The 17,917-nt window shown below is 47.8% G+C and overlaps 1 protein-coding gene across 1 annotated transcript in view; it reads left to right on the forward strand.

Moving 5' to 3' along the window:
* The window catches only part of DNAAF9 (dynein axonemal assembly factor 9), a 119,128-nt gene that overhangs the window by 20,026 nt on the left and 81,185 nt on the right, over nt 1-17,917 (forward strand). Inside the window, exons 3-7 of the mRNA XM_087962569.1 lie at nt 2,652-2,771; nt 2,901-3,025; nt 8,607-8,703; nt 12,448-12,554; nt 17,242-17,340. Coding sequence (XP_087818695.1) covers nt 2,652-2,771; nt 2,901-3,025; nt 8,607-8,703; nt 12,448-12,554; nt 17,242-17,340 — 548 coding nt within the window. The remainder of the gene's footprint in view (nt 1-2,651; nt 2,772-2,900; nt 3,026-8,606; nt 8,704-12,447; nt 12,555-17,241; nt 17,341-17,917) is intronic.

The following is a 17,917-nucleotide window of genomic DNA, read 5'->3' on the forward strand; positions in this document are numbered from 1 at the left end:
ATAGCATTGAATTCTTTATTGGCCAAGTGTGATTGGACACACAAGGAATTTGTCTTTGGTGCAAGTCCTCTCAGTGGACATAAAAGAAAAGATACATTTGTCAAGAGTCAAGAATCATCAGGTACAATACTTAATAATAGTCACAGGGTACAATAAGCCATCAAATCATACCAGGAAACAGTCGATATAAATCGTAAGGATACAAGCGACAAAGTTACAGTCATACAGTCACAAGTGGGAGGGGATGGGCGATAAGGAGTGATGAGGAGATTAATAGTAATATGCAGACTTCGTAATAGTTGAACAGTGTTGGGGGAATTATTTGTTTAGCAGAGTGATGGCATTCAGGAAAAAACTGTCCTTGTATCTAGTTGTTCTGGTGTGCAGACAAATGATTATTCAACATCTTTTTAAAAACTTCCAGTGTTGGAGCATTCACAGCTTCTGGAGGCAAGTTGTTCCACTGATTTGTTCTCCCTGTCAGGAAATGTCTCTTTATTTCTAAGTTGCTTCTCTCCTGGATGAGTTTCCATCCGTTGCTTCTTGTCCTGCCCTCAGATGCTTTGGAGAACAGCTTGACTCCCTCTTCTTTGGGGCAGCCCCTCAAATCTTGGAAGACTGCTATCATGTCACCCCTAGTCCTTCTCTTCATCAAACTAGACATGCCCAATTCCTGCCACCGTTCTTCGTATGTTTTTGCTTCTAGTTCCCTCATCCTCTTTCCTGCTCTTCTTTGAAAGAGTCTCAGCATCTGTTTTTACATCACGGTGAACCAAAACTGAATGCAGTTTTGCTCTACTGACAACCTCCTCCAGATGAAGGAACAGTAACTGATCCAGACGGAGAGCGGGTAGTTCCTCTGGACAACAGCCTTATGCACTTCAATACCATGGAGATGCAAACCGCACCCTTTTTCCAAGGTGCCCCATTTGACGGTCGAACAGAAACCCGGCCCTTATTGCAAACAGTTGGCTCGACGTCTCCAGTTTGGCTGTTTGGTGGGATCCTGTTGCATCGAAATATTCCGTGTCTCAGTGATGCAACTTTTGGGTGGAAGTCACTCCGAACTCAACAGAAGCAAATTAACACTCTGGCATCATGGGAGGGGTTGAAACACATCCTGCTGGCACCGGCTGCCTTTCTAAGGTGTAAACTCCTTGCAAAACCGCACCCGCAATTAATTCACTCTTAATGGGGGGAAAAATGTCCGGCTGCTCCGATCGATGTTAGTGGCGTGTTTTCCTAAACGAGGGCTATCCCGAAACCATCTTTTAAATTGCTGAGTTGCATCATATCCAGAGCGGTTAAGATCACTGTGTCATATCTAGACTGGCTAATATATTTCTATCAGAGGTGGTATATGCAGCCGGTTCGGACCGATTCTACGGAACTGGTTGGAGAACCGGCCAATCCCGCCTCTGACTGGCCCCGCCAACCCCATCTCTTCTCTGCCTCCCAATGAGTCCCAGCTGATGGGCTGGGTCTCCTTTGGTTGCCCTGCAGAGGAGAATGGAGCTGGAAAGCAGGTTAGTGGGGAGGGGAAGGAACCTTCCCCTGCCACGCCCACCAAGCCACACCCACAGAACCGGTAGTAAAAAAATGTTGAATCCCATCACTGAAGCATACCCTCTGTTGCTAAGAAATTTGGACTCCTCTTGTTGGAGCAGTCGGAAAGCATACGGTCGGATGAAGTCGACATATTAAAATTTTAAAAGAGAATTTCTTCCAAAGGGTGTATAGCTCCAGAAAAATTATCTAGAACGTGTAAGGGCACTGCAGATTTATGTTAGAAACGTAGACAACATGAAGGGTCTTTTCCCATCCTGGCTGGGGAATTCTGGGAGTTGAAATCCACACATTTTAAAAAGTTCAACAGCATTGAAAAAAAATAATTAACTTAAAAGCAATGGTGCTCTCTGAGCTTCGTAGTTTTCTTGCAGGCGTTTCATGACCCAACTAGGTAACATCATCGGTGCTAGAAAGCAGTAGGTGTGCAGGGAAGAGGAGGAGGAGGAGGAGGAAGGACTGTGGGGTCCTTGGTGCTCTCTGAGCTTCATAGTTTTCTTGCAGACGTTTCATGACCCAACTAGGTAACAACATCAGTGCTACAAGGGAGCAGCGTCTACTCTCTCTCTATATTCAAGTGGCTTTCACTATCAGTGTTGATGGGTGGTTCTAGTGGTTCCTTCATTAGGCTGTTTGCAACTCTTGATTAAGCTGTTTCCTGCTTTCTAACACTGATAATGTGACGCAGTTGGGTCACGAAACGTCTGCAAGAAAGCAACCAAGCTCAGAGAGCATTAAGGACCCCACAGTCCTCCTCCTCCTCCTTCCTCTCTGCAAACCCCCCTCCCTTCTAGCACTGATGATGTTATCGAGATGGGTGGTGAAACGTCTGCAAGAAAACCACCAAGCTCAGAGAGCACCGAGGACCCCACAGTCCTCCTTCTCTCCCTCCTCCCTGCAAGCCCCACTCTCTTGCAGCACTGATCATGTTACCCAGTTGGGTCGCGAAATGTCTGCAAGACGCTGCCAATATTTTCTTCTCTCGGGACTTCCTGAGCAGTCAGCCCCACCTGAACCCAAACAACAAATAACATCCCCCAATACCTTATTCTCTAAATATCCTGGGGTTTTTGGTTTGTTTGCAGGAATTGATAGTCGGTACAATGAAGGATGCCGGGAGCTCGCCAACTATCTCCTCTTCGACCTGTACAGCCAGAGCAACCATGAGTTTGAGAGGGCGGGATTCCCCGAAGAAGTCCTGGACGGTAAGAGGGAGCTGCCCCCACCCCAAAAGGCTGGAATGACCCTCCCTTCCTGGTCACCGATGAGGCTCGGCCCCTTCCCCCACTCCTAACGAGTCCTCTTCTTACGACCGCTTGCTTTTTTTTTTGCAGATGTGATCCTGCTGGTGAAGCCAGACAGCGTCCACCTGTACTGCAACCCGGTCAACTACAATTACCTCCTCCCCAACGTGGCGTTTTGGAGAAACCTGCATTTCCACTGCCTGACGGAGACGGAGGTGAGCTAGGGAGCCACAAACTGAGGAAGAACCGGGGGTGGGGGGTTGCGGAGTGAGAAAGTTTGGACTTCCTGCGCAGGATTTTTCAGCGGTCTGGTGGGGGAATTCTCTGGGCGTTGAAGTCCACGTCTCTTAACATCACCCACCATCTTTTGCAGTGTTGCCCAGAATCTTTAACTGAACGCTACAGGTACTGCCTTGAGTTACGACTACAGAGGTTCTGTCGCTAAGAGAGATGTTTGTGAAGTGTGTATTGCCCCATCTGTTGGTGCAGTGGTGAGAGTGCGGTACTGCAGGCTCCTTCTGCTGACTGCTGGCTGCCTGCAATTTGGCAGTTCGACTCTGACCAGGCTCAACGTTAGCTCAGCCTTCCGTCCTTCCGAGGTGGGTCAAACGAGGACCCAGATTGTTGAGGGCAAGAGGCTGACTCTGTAAACCACTTAGAGAGGGATGGGAAGCCCTGGGAAGTGGCATGTAAATGCTATTGCTATTCCTTCCTTCCTTCCTTCCTTCTTCTTCCTTCCTTCCTTCCTTCCTTCCTTCCTTCCTTCCTTCCTTCCCTCCCTCCCTCCCTCCCTCCCTCCCTCCCTCCCCCTTCCTCCCTCCTTCCCTCCCTCTCTTATTTCTCTTTCTCAATCTCCTTCCTGACTGGCTCAAGGTTGGCGCGTCCTTCCGAGGTCGGTAAATGAGGACCCAGATTGGGGGGGCAGAAGCTGACTGTGTAAACCGCTTAGAGAGGGCTGGGAAGCACTATGAAGCGATATATAAGTCTAAGTGAGAAGGAAGGGAGGGAGGGAGGGAGGAGGGAGGGAGGAGGAAGGAAGGAAGGAAGGAAGGAAGGAAGGAAGGAAGGAAGGAAGGAAGGAAGGAAGGCAGGCAGGCAGGCAAGGAAGGAAGGAAGGAAGGAAGGAAGGAAGGAAGGAAGGAAGGAAGGAAGGAAGGAAGGCAAGAAAGGAAGGAAGGAAGGCAAGGAAGGCAGGAAGGAAGGCAAGGAAGGAAGGAAGAAAGGAAGGAAGGAAGGGAAGGAAGGAAGGAAGGAAGGAAGGAAGGAAGGAAGGAAGGAAGGCAGGAAGGAAGGAAGGAAGGAAGGAAGGAAGGAAGGAAGGAAGGAAGGAAGGAAGGAAGGAAGGAAGGAAGGAAAGGAAGGAAGGAAGGCAGGAAGGAAGGCAGGAAGGAAGGCAAGGAAGGAAGGAAGGAAGGAAGGAAGGAAGGAAGGAAGGAAGGAAGGAAGGCAAGGAAGGAAGGAAGGAAGGAAGGCAAGGAAGGAAGGAAGGAAGGAAGGCAAGGAAGGAAGGAAGGAAGGAAGGAAGGCAAGGAAGGCAAGGAAGGAAGGAGCAAGAGACTGACCCTGCAAACCACTCAGAGAGGACTGTAAAAGCACTGTGAAGCGGCACATAAGTGTTATTGCCAAGTGCTACTTCTTGCCACATTCGTGAAGTGAATCATTGCAGTTTTTTTAAAGTTAGTAACCCGGTTGTTAAGTGAATCTGGCTCCCCCATTTCCCTTTGGTTGGCAGAAGGTTGCAAAAGGGGGTTTGAATAACCCGGGGACACTGCAACTGTCATCAAATACGAGCCAGTGGCTGAGCATCTGAATGTTGATCATGTGACCACCAATGGTCATTAAGTGTGGAAAAGGGTCCTAAGCCGCTTGTTTTTCAGTGCCGTCGTAAGTTCGGATGGTCACTAAATGAATGGTTGTAAGCCAAGGACTTACCTGTATTACATTCATTTTGGTTAGGCTCAGGGATGTAGCGACCGGTTCGCTGCCCAATTGCTGGGTGGGCGTGGCCATGGTGGGCGTGGCCTACCGGAACTTCCAGAAGGGGCGTTTTTTCGCCTTCCCCAGAATTCGGAGGCTTCCCTCGGGCTTCTGGGAGGGCCAAAATGGCCTCCCCTGCGCTCTGGACGCCCTCTGGAACCGTAAAGCCTACCAACTTGAAATTGGGCCCGTAGGTTCCTCTTGGCTTCCAGGTGCTCACTAAGAAAGGATTCTTCCAAATGACCATCAGAGCATTAGTATTTCCTATATTATTATTATTATTATTATTATTATTATTATTATTATTATTATTATTATTATCTGATGCTGAGGAGTTCTACTCTCCCTCCCCACCTGAAAGGAAATCTCTTCCAAATGCAAAACACAAGCACAGGAGTTTCGGTCTCAGTTTCACAGCAGCACCCAGCAGCTTTAGTACAGAACAGTTGAGCTAAGCCACGCCCAGGCTCCTTGCCGTCTCCTTCTTGCTCGCACAGCAAATACTGTTTCAGTTTCCAAACAGCCCTCCACTCTCTCACACAGTGAACAGGATGCTAGCCAGACGAATACCGATGGATGCTGGTGGGCAGAGGCGGAATTCCCCCTTTATTTCCCTCCCCAAAACGAAGCCCGACCCCATCGTTTCGTAGCGAAGGACGAGTTATCGAGTTAGTCTTCTATAATTTCACGGTGTCCTATATCCATCCAGCCAAATTGCGGCTTTCCAAGTCCTCTCCAGCTGGCCACCTCCGTGCCATTGGAGTCTTTCATTTTGGAGACATTTTGGAGTTGGCGTCCCCAACCGGGCTTTGAAAACGTCAAATTTTGGTTTCTGCTGTTCTTTTTGTGCTGCGTTCCTTTCCCGCCTTCGGGCCACCAGCCCCGAACGGGAGCCGCTTTGGATAATAAAATGCGAAGAACGCCGTCAACTGAATTTGTCGATGGGTTTTTTTTGGCCTCCGTGAAAGAGAGGCGCCCGGAGTACAATAGGCATGGCTTTTAAATTGGAGAGGGCTTCTAGAAAACCCTCCAACGGGCCTTTGAAAATCACGCATCGCCTCTTCGGCAGAGAGCCAAAAGCACTGCTCAGTTATGGCCGCCCTCTCAACAAATTCCGTAAAATCCTTTTCCTTTCCATTTTATTTTATTGCCAATCGAGCTCGGCACTGTTCACCATCCAGCGTTTGGGCTTTGGGAAACAGGCAGAAGCTGGATTTCAGGTGCCTTTGTTTTTTGGGGGGTTGGTTTTCTTTGGAAAAGGAAAAACTCGGGGTTCAGCTCTGCTCCGAAATTTGAGGATTCAAAGGGGGCAACCAGGCTGTGTCTCTGGCAGGAATTTGAGGGTTTGGAAGCAGGGAGACGGCGCGATCGGAGAGCGGCCGGAACGAAGGCGTCCTTTCCGTAATTCGACCTGGGCCGGCTTTTGAGTGCTTGCAAAACTATTTTTTTTTTTTACTTTGGGCAACAGAAAATGTCTTGCTTGCCGTATTCTACCCAGTAGAAAGAAAGAAAGAAAGAAAGTAAGAGAGGTTTGATGTAGTAGTTAAGGTGTTAGCCTAGAAACCAGGAGGCACTGAGTTCTAGTTGAAAGCCAGCCAGGTGACTTTGGGCCAATCATTAGGAGACTGGGAGTTCTAGTTCTGCCATAGGTATGAAAGCCAGCTGGGTGACTTTGGGCCAATCCCCAGGAGACTGGGAGTTCTAGTTCTGCTATAGGTATGAAAGCCAGCTGGGTGACTTTGGGCCAATCCCAGGAGACTGGGAGTTCTAGTTCTGCTATAGGCATGAAAGCCAGCTGGGTGACTTTGAGCCAATCCCCAGGAGACTGGGAGTTCTAGTCCCGCCTTAGACATGAAAGCCAGCTGGGTGACTTTGGGCCAATCACTAGGAGACTGGGAGTTCTAGTTCTGCTATAGGCATGAAAGCCAGCTGGGTGACTTTGAGGCCAATCCCCAGGAGACTGGGAGTTCTAGTCCCGCCTTAGACATGAAAGCCAGCTGGGTGACTTTGGGCCAATCACCAGGAGACTGGGAGTTCTAGTTCTGCTATAGGCATGATAGCCAGCTGGGTGACTTTGGGCCAATCCCCAGGAGACTGGGAGTTCTAGTTCTGCTATAGGCATGAAAGCCAGTTGGGTGACTTTGGGCCAATCCCCAGGAGACTGGGAGTTCTAGTTCTGCCATAGGCATGAAAGCCAGCTGGCTGACTTTGGGCCAATCCCCAGGAGACTGGGAGTTCTAGTTCTGCCATAGGCATGAAAGCCAGCTGGGTGACTTTGGGCCAATCCCCAGGAGACTGGGAGTTCTAGTTCTGCTATAGGCATGATAGCCAACTGGGTGACTTTGGGCCAATCCCCAGGAGACTGGGAGTTCTAGTTCTGCCATAGGCATGAAAGCCAGCTGGGTGACTTTGGGCCAATCCCCAGGAGACTGGGAGTTCTAGTTCTGCCATAGGCATGAAAGCCAGCTGGGTGACTTTGAGCCAATCCCCAGGAGACTGGGAGTTCTAGTTCTGCTATAGGCATGATAGCCAGCTGGGTGACTTTGGGCCAATCCCCAGGAGACTGGGACTTCTAGTTCTGCCATAGGCATGAAAGCCGGCTGGCTGACTTTGGGCCAATCACTAGGAGACTGGGAGATCTAGTTCTGCTATAGGTATGAAAGCCAGCTGGGTGACTTTGGGCCAATCCCCAGGAGACTGGGAGTTCTAGTTCTGCTATAGGCATGATAGCCAGCTGGGTGACTTTGGGCCAATCCCCAGGAGACTGGGAGTTCTAGTTCTGCTATAGGCATGAAAGCCAGTTGGGTGACTTTGGGCCAATCCCCAGGAGACTGGGAGTTCTAGTTCTGCCATAGGCATGAAAGCCAGCTGGCTGACTTTGGGCCAATCTCCAGGAGACTGGGAGTTCTAGTTCTGCCATAGGCATGAAAGCCGGCTGGCTGACTTTGGGCCAGTCTCACCCTCTCAGCCCAAGCTCACCTCACAGGGTTGTTGTTATGGGGATAATAGGAGGAGGAAGATAGTATATTGGATCTGTTCACCACCTTGAATGGTTTGTAGAAATAATAATGGCAGGATACAAATTAAGAAAGAAAAGGAAAATAAAAATAGCAGCCAGTGGAAGGAGTTGGGCCCAGTGTTGTCGTCTAAAGTTTTTGACACAGGATTCTTTGGCTCTTTAGCTCAAATGGTTGATGGGCCCCAGTTTGACTCATGAAAAGCAAGTCCTGCCAAGTAATAATGCTGGAAATTAGTTACAGGCATTTCCCTGGATTACAGGTAGTCCTCAACTTACAGCAGTTCATTCAGTGACCGTTCAAAGTTACAACGGCACTGAAAAAAGGAACTTACGACCGTTTTTCACACTTACGACCTTTGCAGCATCCCCCTTGGTCACGTTCTCGAAATTCGGATCCTTGGCAACTGACTTGCAACCTCTTAACAAGCCAGATTTGCTTGACGACCGTGTTACTAATTCAACCGTGTTACTAATTCAACCGTGACGACCGTGATTCACTTAACAACTTTACTAGAAGGGCCATGAAATGGGGCAAAGCTCACTTAACAACTGTCGCGCTGAGCAGCATACATTTTGTTTGCTCAGTTGTGGTTTGTCCAGTCAAGGGCTTGCCTGTACTAGAATTTCTATTTTGCAGGAACAGACGATCCTAAACTGCAGCCTTTTTTAGCCGCTGGAAGCTGAAATGGACTTTTTGAGGGCACGGAAAAGCCACCGTGCCTTGGGAAACTCAGCCTGGAACCGCTGGCATGTTCTTCGTTTTTCAAAAGATTCTTTCCCTTCTTCTCGTTTTATATTAGTATGAAGATGAAGAGTCAGCCGAAGAATTTAAAATTTCCAGCTTCGTGGATATGGTTCGCGATTGCAGCCGGATTGGCATCCCCTTCAGCTCTCAAGGTAGGTTAGAGCAGAGATCTCCAAACTTGGCCACTTTAAGACTTGTGGACTTCAACTCCCAGAATTCTCTCAGCCAGCTATGCTGGCTGAGGAATTCTGGGAGTTGAAGTCCACAAGTCTTAAAGTGGCCAAGTTTGGGGACCCCTGGGTTAGAGGAAAAACCCAATCCTTTTAAACCAGACTCTGGGGTAATCCTCCATTTACAACGGTTCACTTAATGACCTTTCAGAGCAGGGTCCGTTCCCCCAAACTTGGCGACTTGAAGCCTTGTGGATTTTCAGCTCCCAGCAGAGCTGGCTGGAGAATTCTGGGAGTTGAAGTCCACAAGTCTTAAAGTGGCCAAGTTGAGTGAACCGGTTGTTAATTTTACCTCCGGTTCACCGCACTAGTAGTTCTAAAGACCAGCTGGCCTCGCCCCCTCCTCTCCCAGGAGTCCCCACGCCCCTGATCTTGGCTCCCGGGTAAGTGCAGGGAGGTTTGCTAGGCCCAAAATGAGGCATGGGTGGGTGGAAAGAAAGGAAGGAAAGAGAGAGAAAGAAAAAGAAAGAGAGAGAGAGAGAGAGAGAAAGAAAGAGAAAGAGAAAGAAAGAGAAAGAAAATAAGAAAAAAGAAAGAAAGAAAGAAAGAAAGAAAGAAAGAAAGGGGGAGAGAAAGAAAGAAAGAAAAAGAAAGAAAGAGAAAGAAAGAAAAAGAAAGAGAAAAAAGAGAAAGAAAGAAAGAAAAAGAGAGAAAGAGAAAGAAAAAGAAAGAAAGAAAAAAGAGAAAGAAAGAAAGAGAAAGAAATCAAAATAAAAAGAAAGAAAGAAAGAGAAAGAAAGAAAGGGAGAGAGGGAGAGAGGGATGGGGAAAAGAAAGGGAAGGGAGAAAGAAAAAGAAAGAAAAGAAAGAGGGAGGGAGGGAAGGGAGAGAGAAAGAAAGAAAGAAAGAAAGAAAGAAAGAAAGAAAGAGAAAGAAAGAGAAAGAAAAAGAAAGAAAGAAGAAAGAAAGAAAGAAAGAAAGAAAGAAAGAAAGAAAGAAAGAGAGAGAGAGAGAGAAGAGGGAGGGAGGGAGGGAGGGAGGGAGGGAGGGAGGGAGGGATGGGAGAAAGAAAGGGAAGGGAGATAGAAAAAGAAAGAAAAGAAAGAGAGAGAGGGGGAGGGAGGGAAGGGAGAGAGAAAGAAAGAGAAGGGAGAAAGGGGGAAGGGAAGAAAAAGTGAATAAGATACGGCTGGATCGATGGATGGATGGATAGAGGGAGGGAGGGAGAGAAAAAGGAAAGGAAGGAAGGATCACAAGCCCTGGCACTAGATGCAGCTTCAGGGGATGCTTTGAAACAGCACAGCAATCCAGGGCTGGAAGGGACCTCGGAGGTCACCTAGTCCAACCCCCTGCTCCAAGATAATTATTAAAGTGAGTTTCTCTCTTTTGACCCACCCAGTCACATGACCACCCAGTCACATGACAACCGGGTTGTTTAAAAAAATTGAACCACACCCCTGGTTACAGCAGCATTGGAAAAAAAACGACTTACAACCCTTTTTCACATTTAACGACCGCTACAGCATCCCCATATATTCAACGCAATCAAAATTCAGGCGCTTGGGCCACCGAGTCCCATTTACGACGGTTGCAGCGTCCCGGGCTCTTGCGATTCCCCCGCCGCCCCCCAATTTGCGAATTTTTGAAAAGCAAAGTCCAGAGGGAAGCCAGAATCACTTAACGACAGCAGTGTTTCACTTAACAACGGTGGCAAGGACGGTCACAAAATGGAGCAAAACTCACTCAACAACTGTCTCGCTTGGTTGGCCGCATAAATGTTGGGCCTTTACTGTCCTTGCAATTCGAGCACTTGCCTGCATAGCTTTTGTCCCCCATCTGGATTTTGGTGTTGCTCATTTTCGTGGGGCCTTCAAGGGAAATCCATCCGCGCGCGCGGTTGCCTCCGATGTGAGTAATTTGAGCTCCTGCCTCAATTTGTGTTAATCACACCCTGTAAAATTGAAAGACAATGGATCCCTTGTGCTTTGCACGAGAGCATTGAGATCCCCTTTTATGCGAGGAAATAACAGATTCTTTTATTAGGAGGGGGATGATAATGTGGCTTTCTTTTTTTAGAACAGAAAGGGCTCCTGGCTTCCTCTTAATGACGTGATGCCAGGATTGTCGGCAGGGACTGTGGAAAGGGGGGCAGAGAACGGGTTGCTGAGATGAGCCAAAGCCAGCTGATGCAAGAAACATGCAAGCCTCTGAGTCATCATTTATTTATTCTTTTTAATTTTATTTATTTATTTATTTGATTGATAATTGCCGCCTATTCGCCCAGGGCAACTCGAGGCGGCCTGCACAATGTAAAACCATATTTAAAACAAAAAAATAAAAACAATAAGAACTAACAAAAAAAGAATCAAATAAATTAGTAAAGTACAATAGAACAAAATTTGGGAAAACAAAAAACAAAACAAAACAAAAATAAATAAAAAACCAACTCTTTCCTCACCGCCGGCCGGACGACAGCAGATCACACTAGCCAACTGATGGGCTCCATCCCTCTCTGGGTTCCCCCGGCCCGCTGAAAAAAACAGGACTTCATTGCCTTCCGGAAGAGGGTTAGAGTGGCGGCCATTTTAATCTCTGGGGGGATGATGTTCCAGAGAGAGGGAGCCGCCACGGAGAAGGCCCTTCTTCTGGGTCCCACTAGGTGTATCTCCCTCAGGGGTGGGACCCTCAAATTAAATTGAATTAAACAAGAAAGCAGAACTCTGTAGGTTTCTCGAGTTAGCTCTAGGAAGTGTACAGCAATCCTTGAGTTACGACTGAAATGGAGTCCAAAATGTACGCTGCTAATAAGCGTTTCTTAAGGGAGTTTTGCTCCATCCATGTTACGACTTCCCTTGCTGCCGTTGTTAAGTGAAACATTGCATTTGTTAGGTTGGTCACATGGTGAAACCTGGATTCCCCCTTGACTTCGCTCGTTGGAACGTGGCCAAAAAGGATCGCGGGACTCTGCGACCGTCATAAGTATGAACTGGTTGCCAAGCGTCTGAATTTTGATCATATGACCCTGGGGACGCTACAACAGTTGTCAGTGGGGGAAATTGGTCACAAGTCACTTTTTCCAGTGAATGGTCATTAAAGGAACGGTTGTAAGTCGAAGACTACCTCTACAGAGAAGAGCAACACAGATGATTAGGGTAGGGGTCTCCAACCTTGGCCCCTTTAAGACTTGGGGACTTCAACCCCCAAAGTTGGCTGAGGAACTCTGGGAGTTGAACTCCCCAAGTCTTAAAGGGGCCAAGGTTGGAGACCCCTGGATTAAGGGACTGGAGGATAAAACATATCAAGAATGGGGGCAGGAACTGGGCATGTCTAGTTTGATGAAAAGAAGGACGAGGGGAGACAAACGGGACTTCTGGAAATACCGGGAGTGTCAAAACGGGCCCGTTTTTCGGCCTCCCGAGGCTGCAGAGGCTTCCCTCGAGCCTTCGGGAGGGAGAAAACATCCTCAAACCGGCCGAAAATAAGCTGGGAGGCGCACACATGTGCATTGCAGGTAAGTTTGGCTGCGGCTCGCAGGCCCACACAAGTGGCTCTGCGTGCTACCTGTGGCACACATGTTATAGGTTCGCCATCACGGTTCTAGTCGGTCAAGATCCATCCGATCCATTTCAACTTCGGTCTGTCCCTCAACGAATGGTTGTAAGTGGAGGAAACAGTTGCAAAAATGCCCCCCCCCCAAAAAAAAACTCTGTATTTGGTGTCTTGCAGGTCACTTGCAGATCTTCGACATGTTTGTGGTGGAAAAATGGCCCATCGTGCAAGCTTTTGCGCTGGAAGGCATCGGCGGGGATGGCTTCTTCACCATGAAATACGAGGTAAGAACCGAAGGGACGTCTCGGTTACGACCACCCTTTCCCACCCAGGGGCTTCCAGGACTCTTGATTAACTGAGCCACTTGGTGACCAGGCTATCAACTACTGCCTAGTATCTGCCAACTGGTCCTGCTGCATGGCTTCATGAGGAATCTGGTGTGCCGTTGCACTATTGTCAGCCATCTTGGAGCCCTTCAGAGCCTCGTCAAATTCTTTGTCCAAGGCTCTCTGTCTTCCTTTGGCCTGTTTTTCCTCTGGTCTAGAAGGTTTTTCTAGGAGCCGGGGCCTTGGCTCTAATCCTGGCTGTAGCCACTAAACCAGCTGACCTGGGCGTGTGAGAGGGACGGGGTGAGAATTGTGGTCCGCTGGCGGCCTGCGGAGCTGGCAGCAGAGTCGGACAGTGGGGAGGAACATGGGCCAGTCCTGGAGTCTGGGCAGGACTCGGACGAGGGATCTGCATCCGACACAGAGATGGGGCCAGGGCAGGGGTTTCCGGTTTGTCGGCTTCGCGAGCGGTAGGATTGCGGCTTGCGCGATCCCTGCCGCGCTAGCCGTTTTGGGGCTTCGACCCGGACGGGTGCGGAGCAAGGCTGCCCTGCAGGGGTAGCTGAAGGTAAGGGGGGATCCGGAGGAAGGGTTTGGGGTGTTGCAGACCCCCTCCTGGCCGGCAGAACCCCCTGTTACCAGGGCGTGCAGCGGCGGTCCGTAATGGCCGCCACAAAGAAGTTGACAGCCGGGCAAGTATGCGCAGGAGGAAGAAGAGAAAGTTATTGAAAGTAAAAGTTCTTCTTGGCCGACCCAGGGCTTTGAGATTTATTTAATTTAATTCCTGGAAAAGATGGTTTTCTGATGATTTCTTCCACAAGAGAAAAAAAGCGGCTGTTTTGAGGTGCTGAAGGGAAAGTTTACTCTCCTCCCGACGGAATTAAGCCGGAAGGAGAGGATAAAGAAAATATATAAATTTGGATCTTGTTGGAGGAGATGCCTTGAAGACTTGAGGACAGAAATACAATCTTAATAAGGCTTTAAAATATAGACTTGGATTCTTTTTTTTTATTTGTTTGATACCACCCCTGGAAGAGGAAGGGGGAATTTTGGCTTGCTTGGATTTATTGAGGATTGTGGATTTTGGGATTGTTTTGCCTTTCTCTCGGAATATTTGGTTGGTGTAAGAAGAAAGAGGAATAAAGAAAAGAAAAGACTTATTTATAATGGCTTTCCTTTTGAAGACCTGAGGGATGAATATGAGCAAACAAAAGCAATCTGCAAAGATGGCATGGAAAAAGCTTTTCTATTTCTAGAAATGGCGCTGGTCAATTACCAACAGACAATGGAACAGATGGAAATGGAAGAAGAACAACAAGGAAGAGACGAAGACGCCATCTTCATTGAATTCCAAAACTTATCTAAGGAAGAAGGAAGGAAGAGAGCAAGGAAAATGAAGGACTTAAGATCTAAAAAAACATTTGAGAAAGAGAAAAATATGATGCAAAGTAAATATAATGATAACAAACAAGAGAAAAAGGGAATGCAACAGAGAAGGGATCCTAGCAAGGCAGAGGTTAGAAGAAGAAGGGGGGTAGGAAGATTTGGTGGGGGAAGAAAGAAAGGGGAAAGGCGGAGAAAAGCCTCAAAGCTTTAAAATTGGATGGGAGAAGAGGGATTTTTTTTAGAGATAAAGGATGAAATATAATTTTCTGTAAGAAAGATTCTGCTAAGGTACAGAAGATGGTATTGTAACATTTATATTTGAAATAGTAAATTAGAATGCTTTAAGATTTAATAAGAAATTAAAATGTTGAAGTTTTTATTAATGATTGATTTTTAAAATGTAATAAAATATCGAAGGAAAGGAGGATACAATGTATTTAAACATTTTTGGTGGATAGAATGTACCAAGCAGAACCAAATTGGGTATTTGTTATGTTGAATGTTAATTTTACTAACTTAGGGGAGGATAGAAAGGCATCATACTCTGATTAGTGATTTCAGGAGAAATTTTTTCTCTTATTATAAGAAGAGATAGAGGGATAAATGAATGGGCAAAAGATACAATTTAATGATTTAATTAAGATGGATTAAATAAGATAGAAATGTGAAGAGTGATATGTGTTATTATTTTAGCCCATGCAAAGAGAGGTAACTGGGGCCAAGGTACTTTACTAAAAGATTTTTATGTTTGTTTGTGTTTGTTTGTGTTTTATGAGAATATTGGGGAAATTATTGTAGAAAAACAGGGAAAGATTCAATATGTAATGATTTGTTTGTTGTTGAAACTTTTAATAAAACTTGTTTTAAAAAAAAAAAAAGAGTTAACAGGCTGTAACATTGAATAATCACGATTGATAATTTAACAAAATGTATGGATTAATATCGAATTTTAAAAGATTGCCAACGTGTATTAAATATAAAGAATATTGTCATATTTGTACCAAAATGTAAGACACTCCGAAACCACACTGTTCACACAATGATATGTTTGTTGAAATAAAAATAAAATAAAAATATTGCAAAAAAAAAAGAGATGGGGCCAGGGCCATCTGGGAGTTATGTACCGACTCTGGAGCCTCCAGAATCTGACATCAGCGAGGCAGAGGAACAAGGGGAGCCTGTTCCCAGTGCGCGCTTGCGCAGAGCTGCCAGAAGGCAAGAACAATTAAGACAAAAGGGGCGACTTGGGAATAAGGCTTGGAGGTGATTGGTCCTCCCATAAGACATAAAGGAGGAGCAAAGGGACAGGAGCCTTTGCAGGAAGCAACTTTGTTCGTTCTGGTCGGTTTAAACTCTGAGGCTCCATGTTGAGTTTGTGCTCCGTTTGGCCTCATATAACTAATTGGACATTTAGTCTTTGGCAGCATTTCAAGGGAGATAAAGGTGGGTGCTTATCAGCCTTATCCCGAAGGACTGTGGCAGATTTCCGTTGGACTATTCACAAACTCTTTGGGACTCATTACGGGGCTGTGAATGCAGATAATTCTCAGCCGTTTAAATTTTTTTTTAAAAAGTGGGGTTTGGAAACAGCGTGTGATTGTTACTGTCTCAGGAAGCCTTGGTCAGAACAAGAATCAGGCACCCCACTTTCCAGCACCCCAAGAATCACCCTTTTGCATTTTGAAAGCTTTCATCTCATGGGTGTCCTCGGGGTGTGCGTTGGGGAAAGAAACAAAATGCAAGATGCCAACTGTGCGGTAGCTTTGTTGGCGTTCATGAGGGCTTCACAACACTCATCCCCACAAAGGGTCCATGGAAGCAGGTTCCTGAGGTAGCCCCCTGCCCTTCTCCTTGGGTGGCTCTCATGACGGGAGGGCTGTCTGCAGAGGTGGTATTCGGCAGGTTCTCACCGGTTCTGGAAAACCACCGGTAGTGGAAATTATGAGTAGTTGGGGGAACTGGCCAATCCCACCTCTGACTGGCCCCGCCCCCATCTATCTTCTGGCCCCACCCCCATTGATGTCCCCCTTCTGAGTCCCAGCTGATTGGCTGGGACTCCTTTGGTTGCCCTGCCCAGGAGAATGGAGCTGGAAAGCAGGTTAATGGGGTTGGGGGTCATGTGACTAAGTGGGAGTGAGTGACATCAAGTTGGCCACGCCCAACCAGGTTTTGTGGCTCCCGCTGTTGTTGGTTTTTTTTTTCCTGTGGAAAACTGGGTCCAAATGGCTCTGAGTGTTTAAGGTTGCAGATCCCTGCCTTAGACTTATACAGCTAGTCCTTGACTTGCGACCCCAATTGAGCCCAACAATTATGTTGCTAAGTGATGCCTTTGTTATGTGAGTTTTGCCCATTTTACGAACCTTTCCAATCCCGTTTGCCAGCCCTGCCTAACAGTGGTGGTATCCTACCGGTTCGGCCCGGTTCAGCCGAAACGGTAGCTCCGAGGATCATCTGTGAGGGAACTGGTTCGCTCCTACAATCCGCTGCTGGGCCCTGCCTGCCTGCCCTGGCTCTGTCCTGATCTTTATTTCCTGGTTTTGAAGCTCAGCTGCTTCACGCGGCACAGCCAATTGCCGCGTGTCAGCGGTTGAAGACGTAGGGCGAGGGCACGATTGCAAGAGAAAGTCAGTAGCAAGCCCTAGGTGCGCGCGCGCAAAGCACGCCCACCAAGACCCGCGCACATAACCAGTGGTTAAAAAAAGTTGAATCCCACCACTGTGGCCTAGACCCGTGATGGCGGAACTATGGCACTTGTGCCACAGGCGGCACGCAGAACCATTTGTATGGCACGTGAGCCCTAGCCAAATTGACCTGCACTGCGCATATGCGTGCCTCTCGGCCAATTTTAGGCACATTTGAGTCTGTTTTCACCCTCCTGGGAAGCCTCTGCGGCCTTTGGAGGCTGAAAAACGGGCCTGTTTCGGCACTTCCAGTATTTCAGGAAGGCCCGCTTTTTCAGCCTCCAAAGGCCGCAGAGGCTTCCCTTGAGACTCTGGGAGGGCAGAAACGGCCTCAAACGGGCCCAAAATCAACTGGGAGGCGCACGTATGCGCAGTGCAGGAAAGAGGGTGGGGCAGGGGTATTGCACGCACGTGCATGGAGGGGGGGCAGCGGGCGTTGCATTGTCGGTGCCGGCGCACGCTCACTTTCAGCGCACCACAACAAAAAGGTTCGCCCTCCCTGGCCTAGGCTGCCTCCTGCCTCCTCCCCCGCCTTCCATGCCTCTAGGCTGCCTCTGACTTGATCTTTCTGTTCGCAGCTGATGGACGTCAGTCTGGATCTCTGGAAGGCCTACAGTAAAGTGGATCCCAATTCTTTGGAGAGCTTACTTGACGAGGTAAAGTGTCCAGAGTCTTTTTCCTGAGGGTCATTTTTTAAAAATAAAATAAAAAAAACATCGATCAGCCGAGTGGTTCCGTGGACGGACAAGGAGGAAAATCTGCAGAGAGATAGATGGTTCCTCGTTCCAAAATGGCTTCCAAGATGGACTCCGTTCTGGGAGCACAGAGAGCCAGTCGCTCGTCTGTTTGTTGTCCAGATGCATTTGAGAATGCTTGTTGGAGTGGTGCGGTGGTGGCCTAGAGGTGAAACTCTCGCCTCACAATCAGGAGGCTATGAGAGTTCGATCCTGGGTAGAGGCCGGTATTTCTCTGGACACACTGAGAGTAGATCTGCTGAACAAAACTCCGAACTAGCAACAGGAAAGGCATCCGGCCATTAAAACACTCTGCTAGCTCCGTTCAGTTGCCCAGACTCCCCCCCCCCCCAACAAGGGATTATGGGGTCATTAAAAGAAGAAGAAGATGATGGTCATGGCTTATTCTGCCAAGGGGCACGGGCAGTGATCAGGCCGTTGGTTCTTTTGGATCCAGTGAACATTCCAGCAAATAAAGGGATTTTAAGCTTTACTGTTAGCTCCAGCAAACTAATGTAAA

The sequence above is a fragment of the Notechis scutatus genome, chromosome 4 (assembly GCF_049901735.1).
Source record: "Notechis scutatus isolate UNSWTSFEM ecotype Mainland chromosome 4, rNotScu1.2, whole genome shotgun sequence".
Taxonomy (NCBI): Eukaryota; Metazoa; Chordata; class Lepidosauria; order Squamata; family Elapidae; genus Notechis; species Notechis scutatus.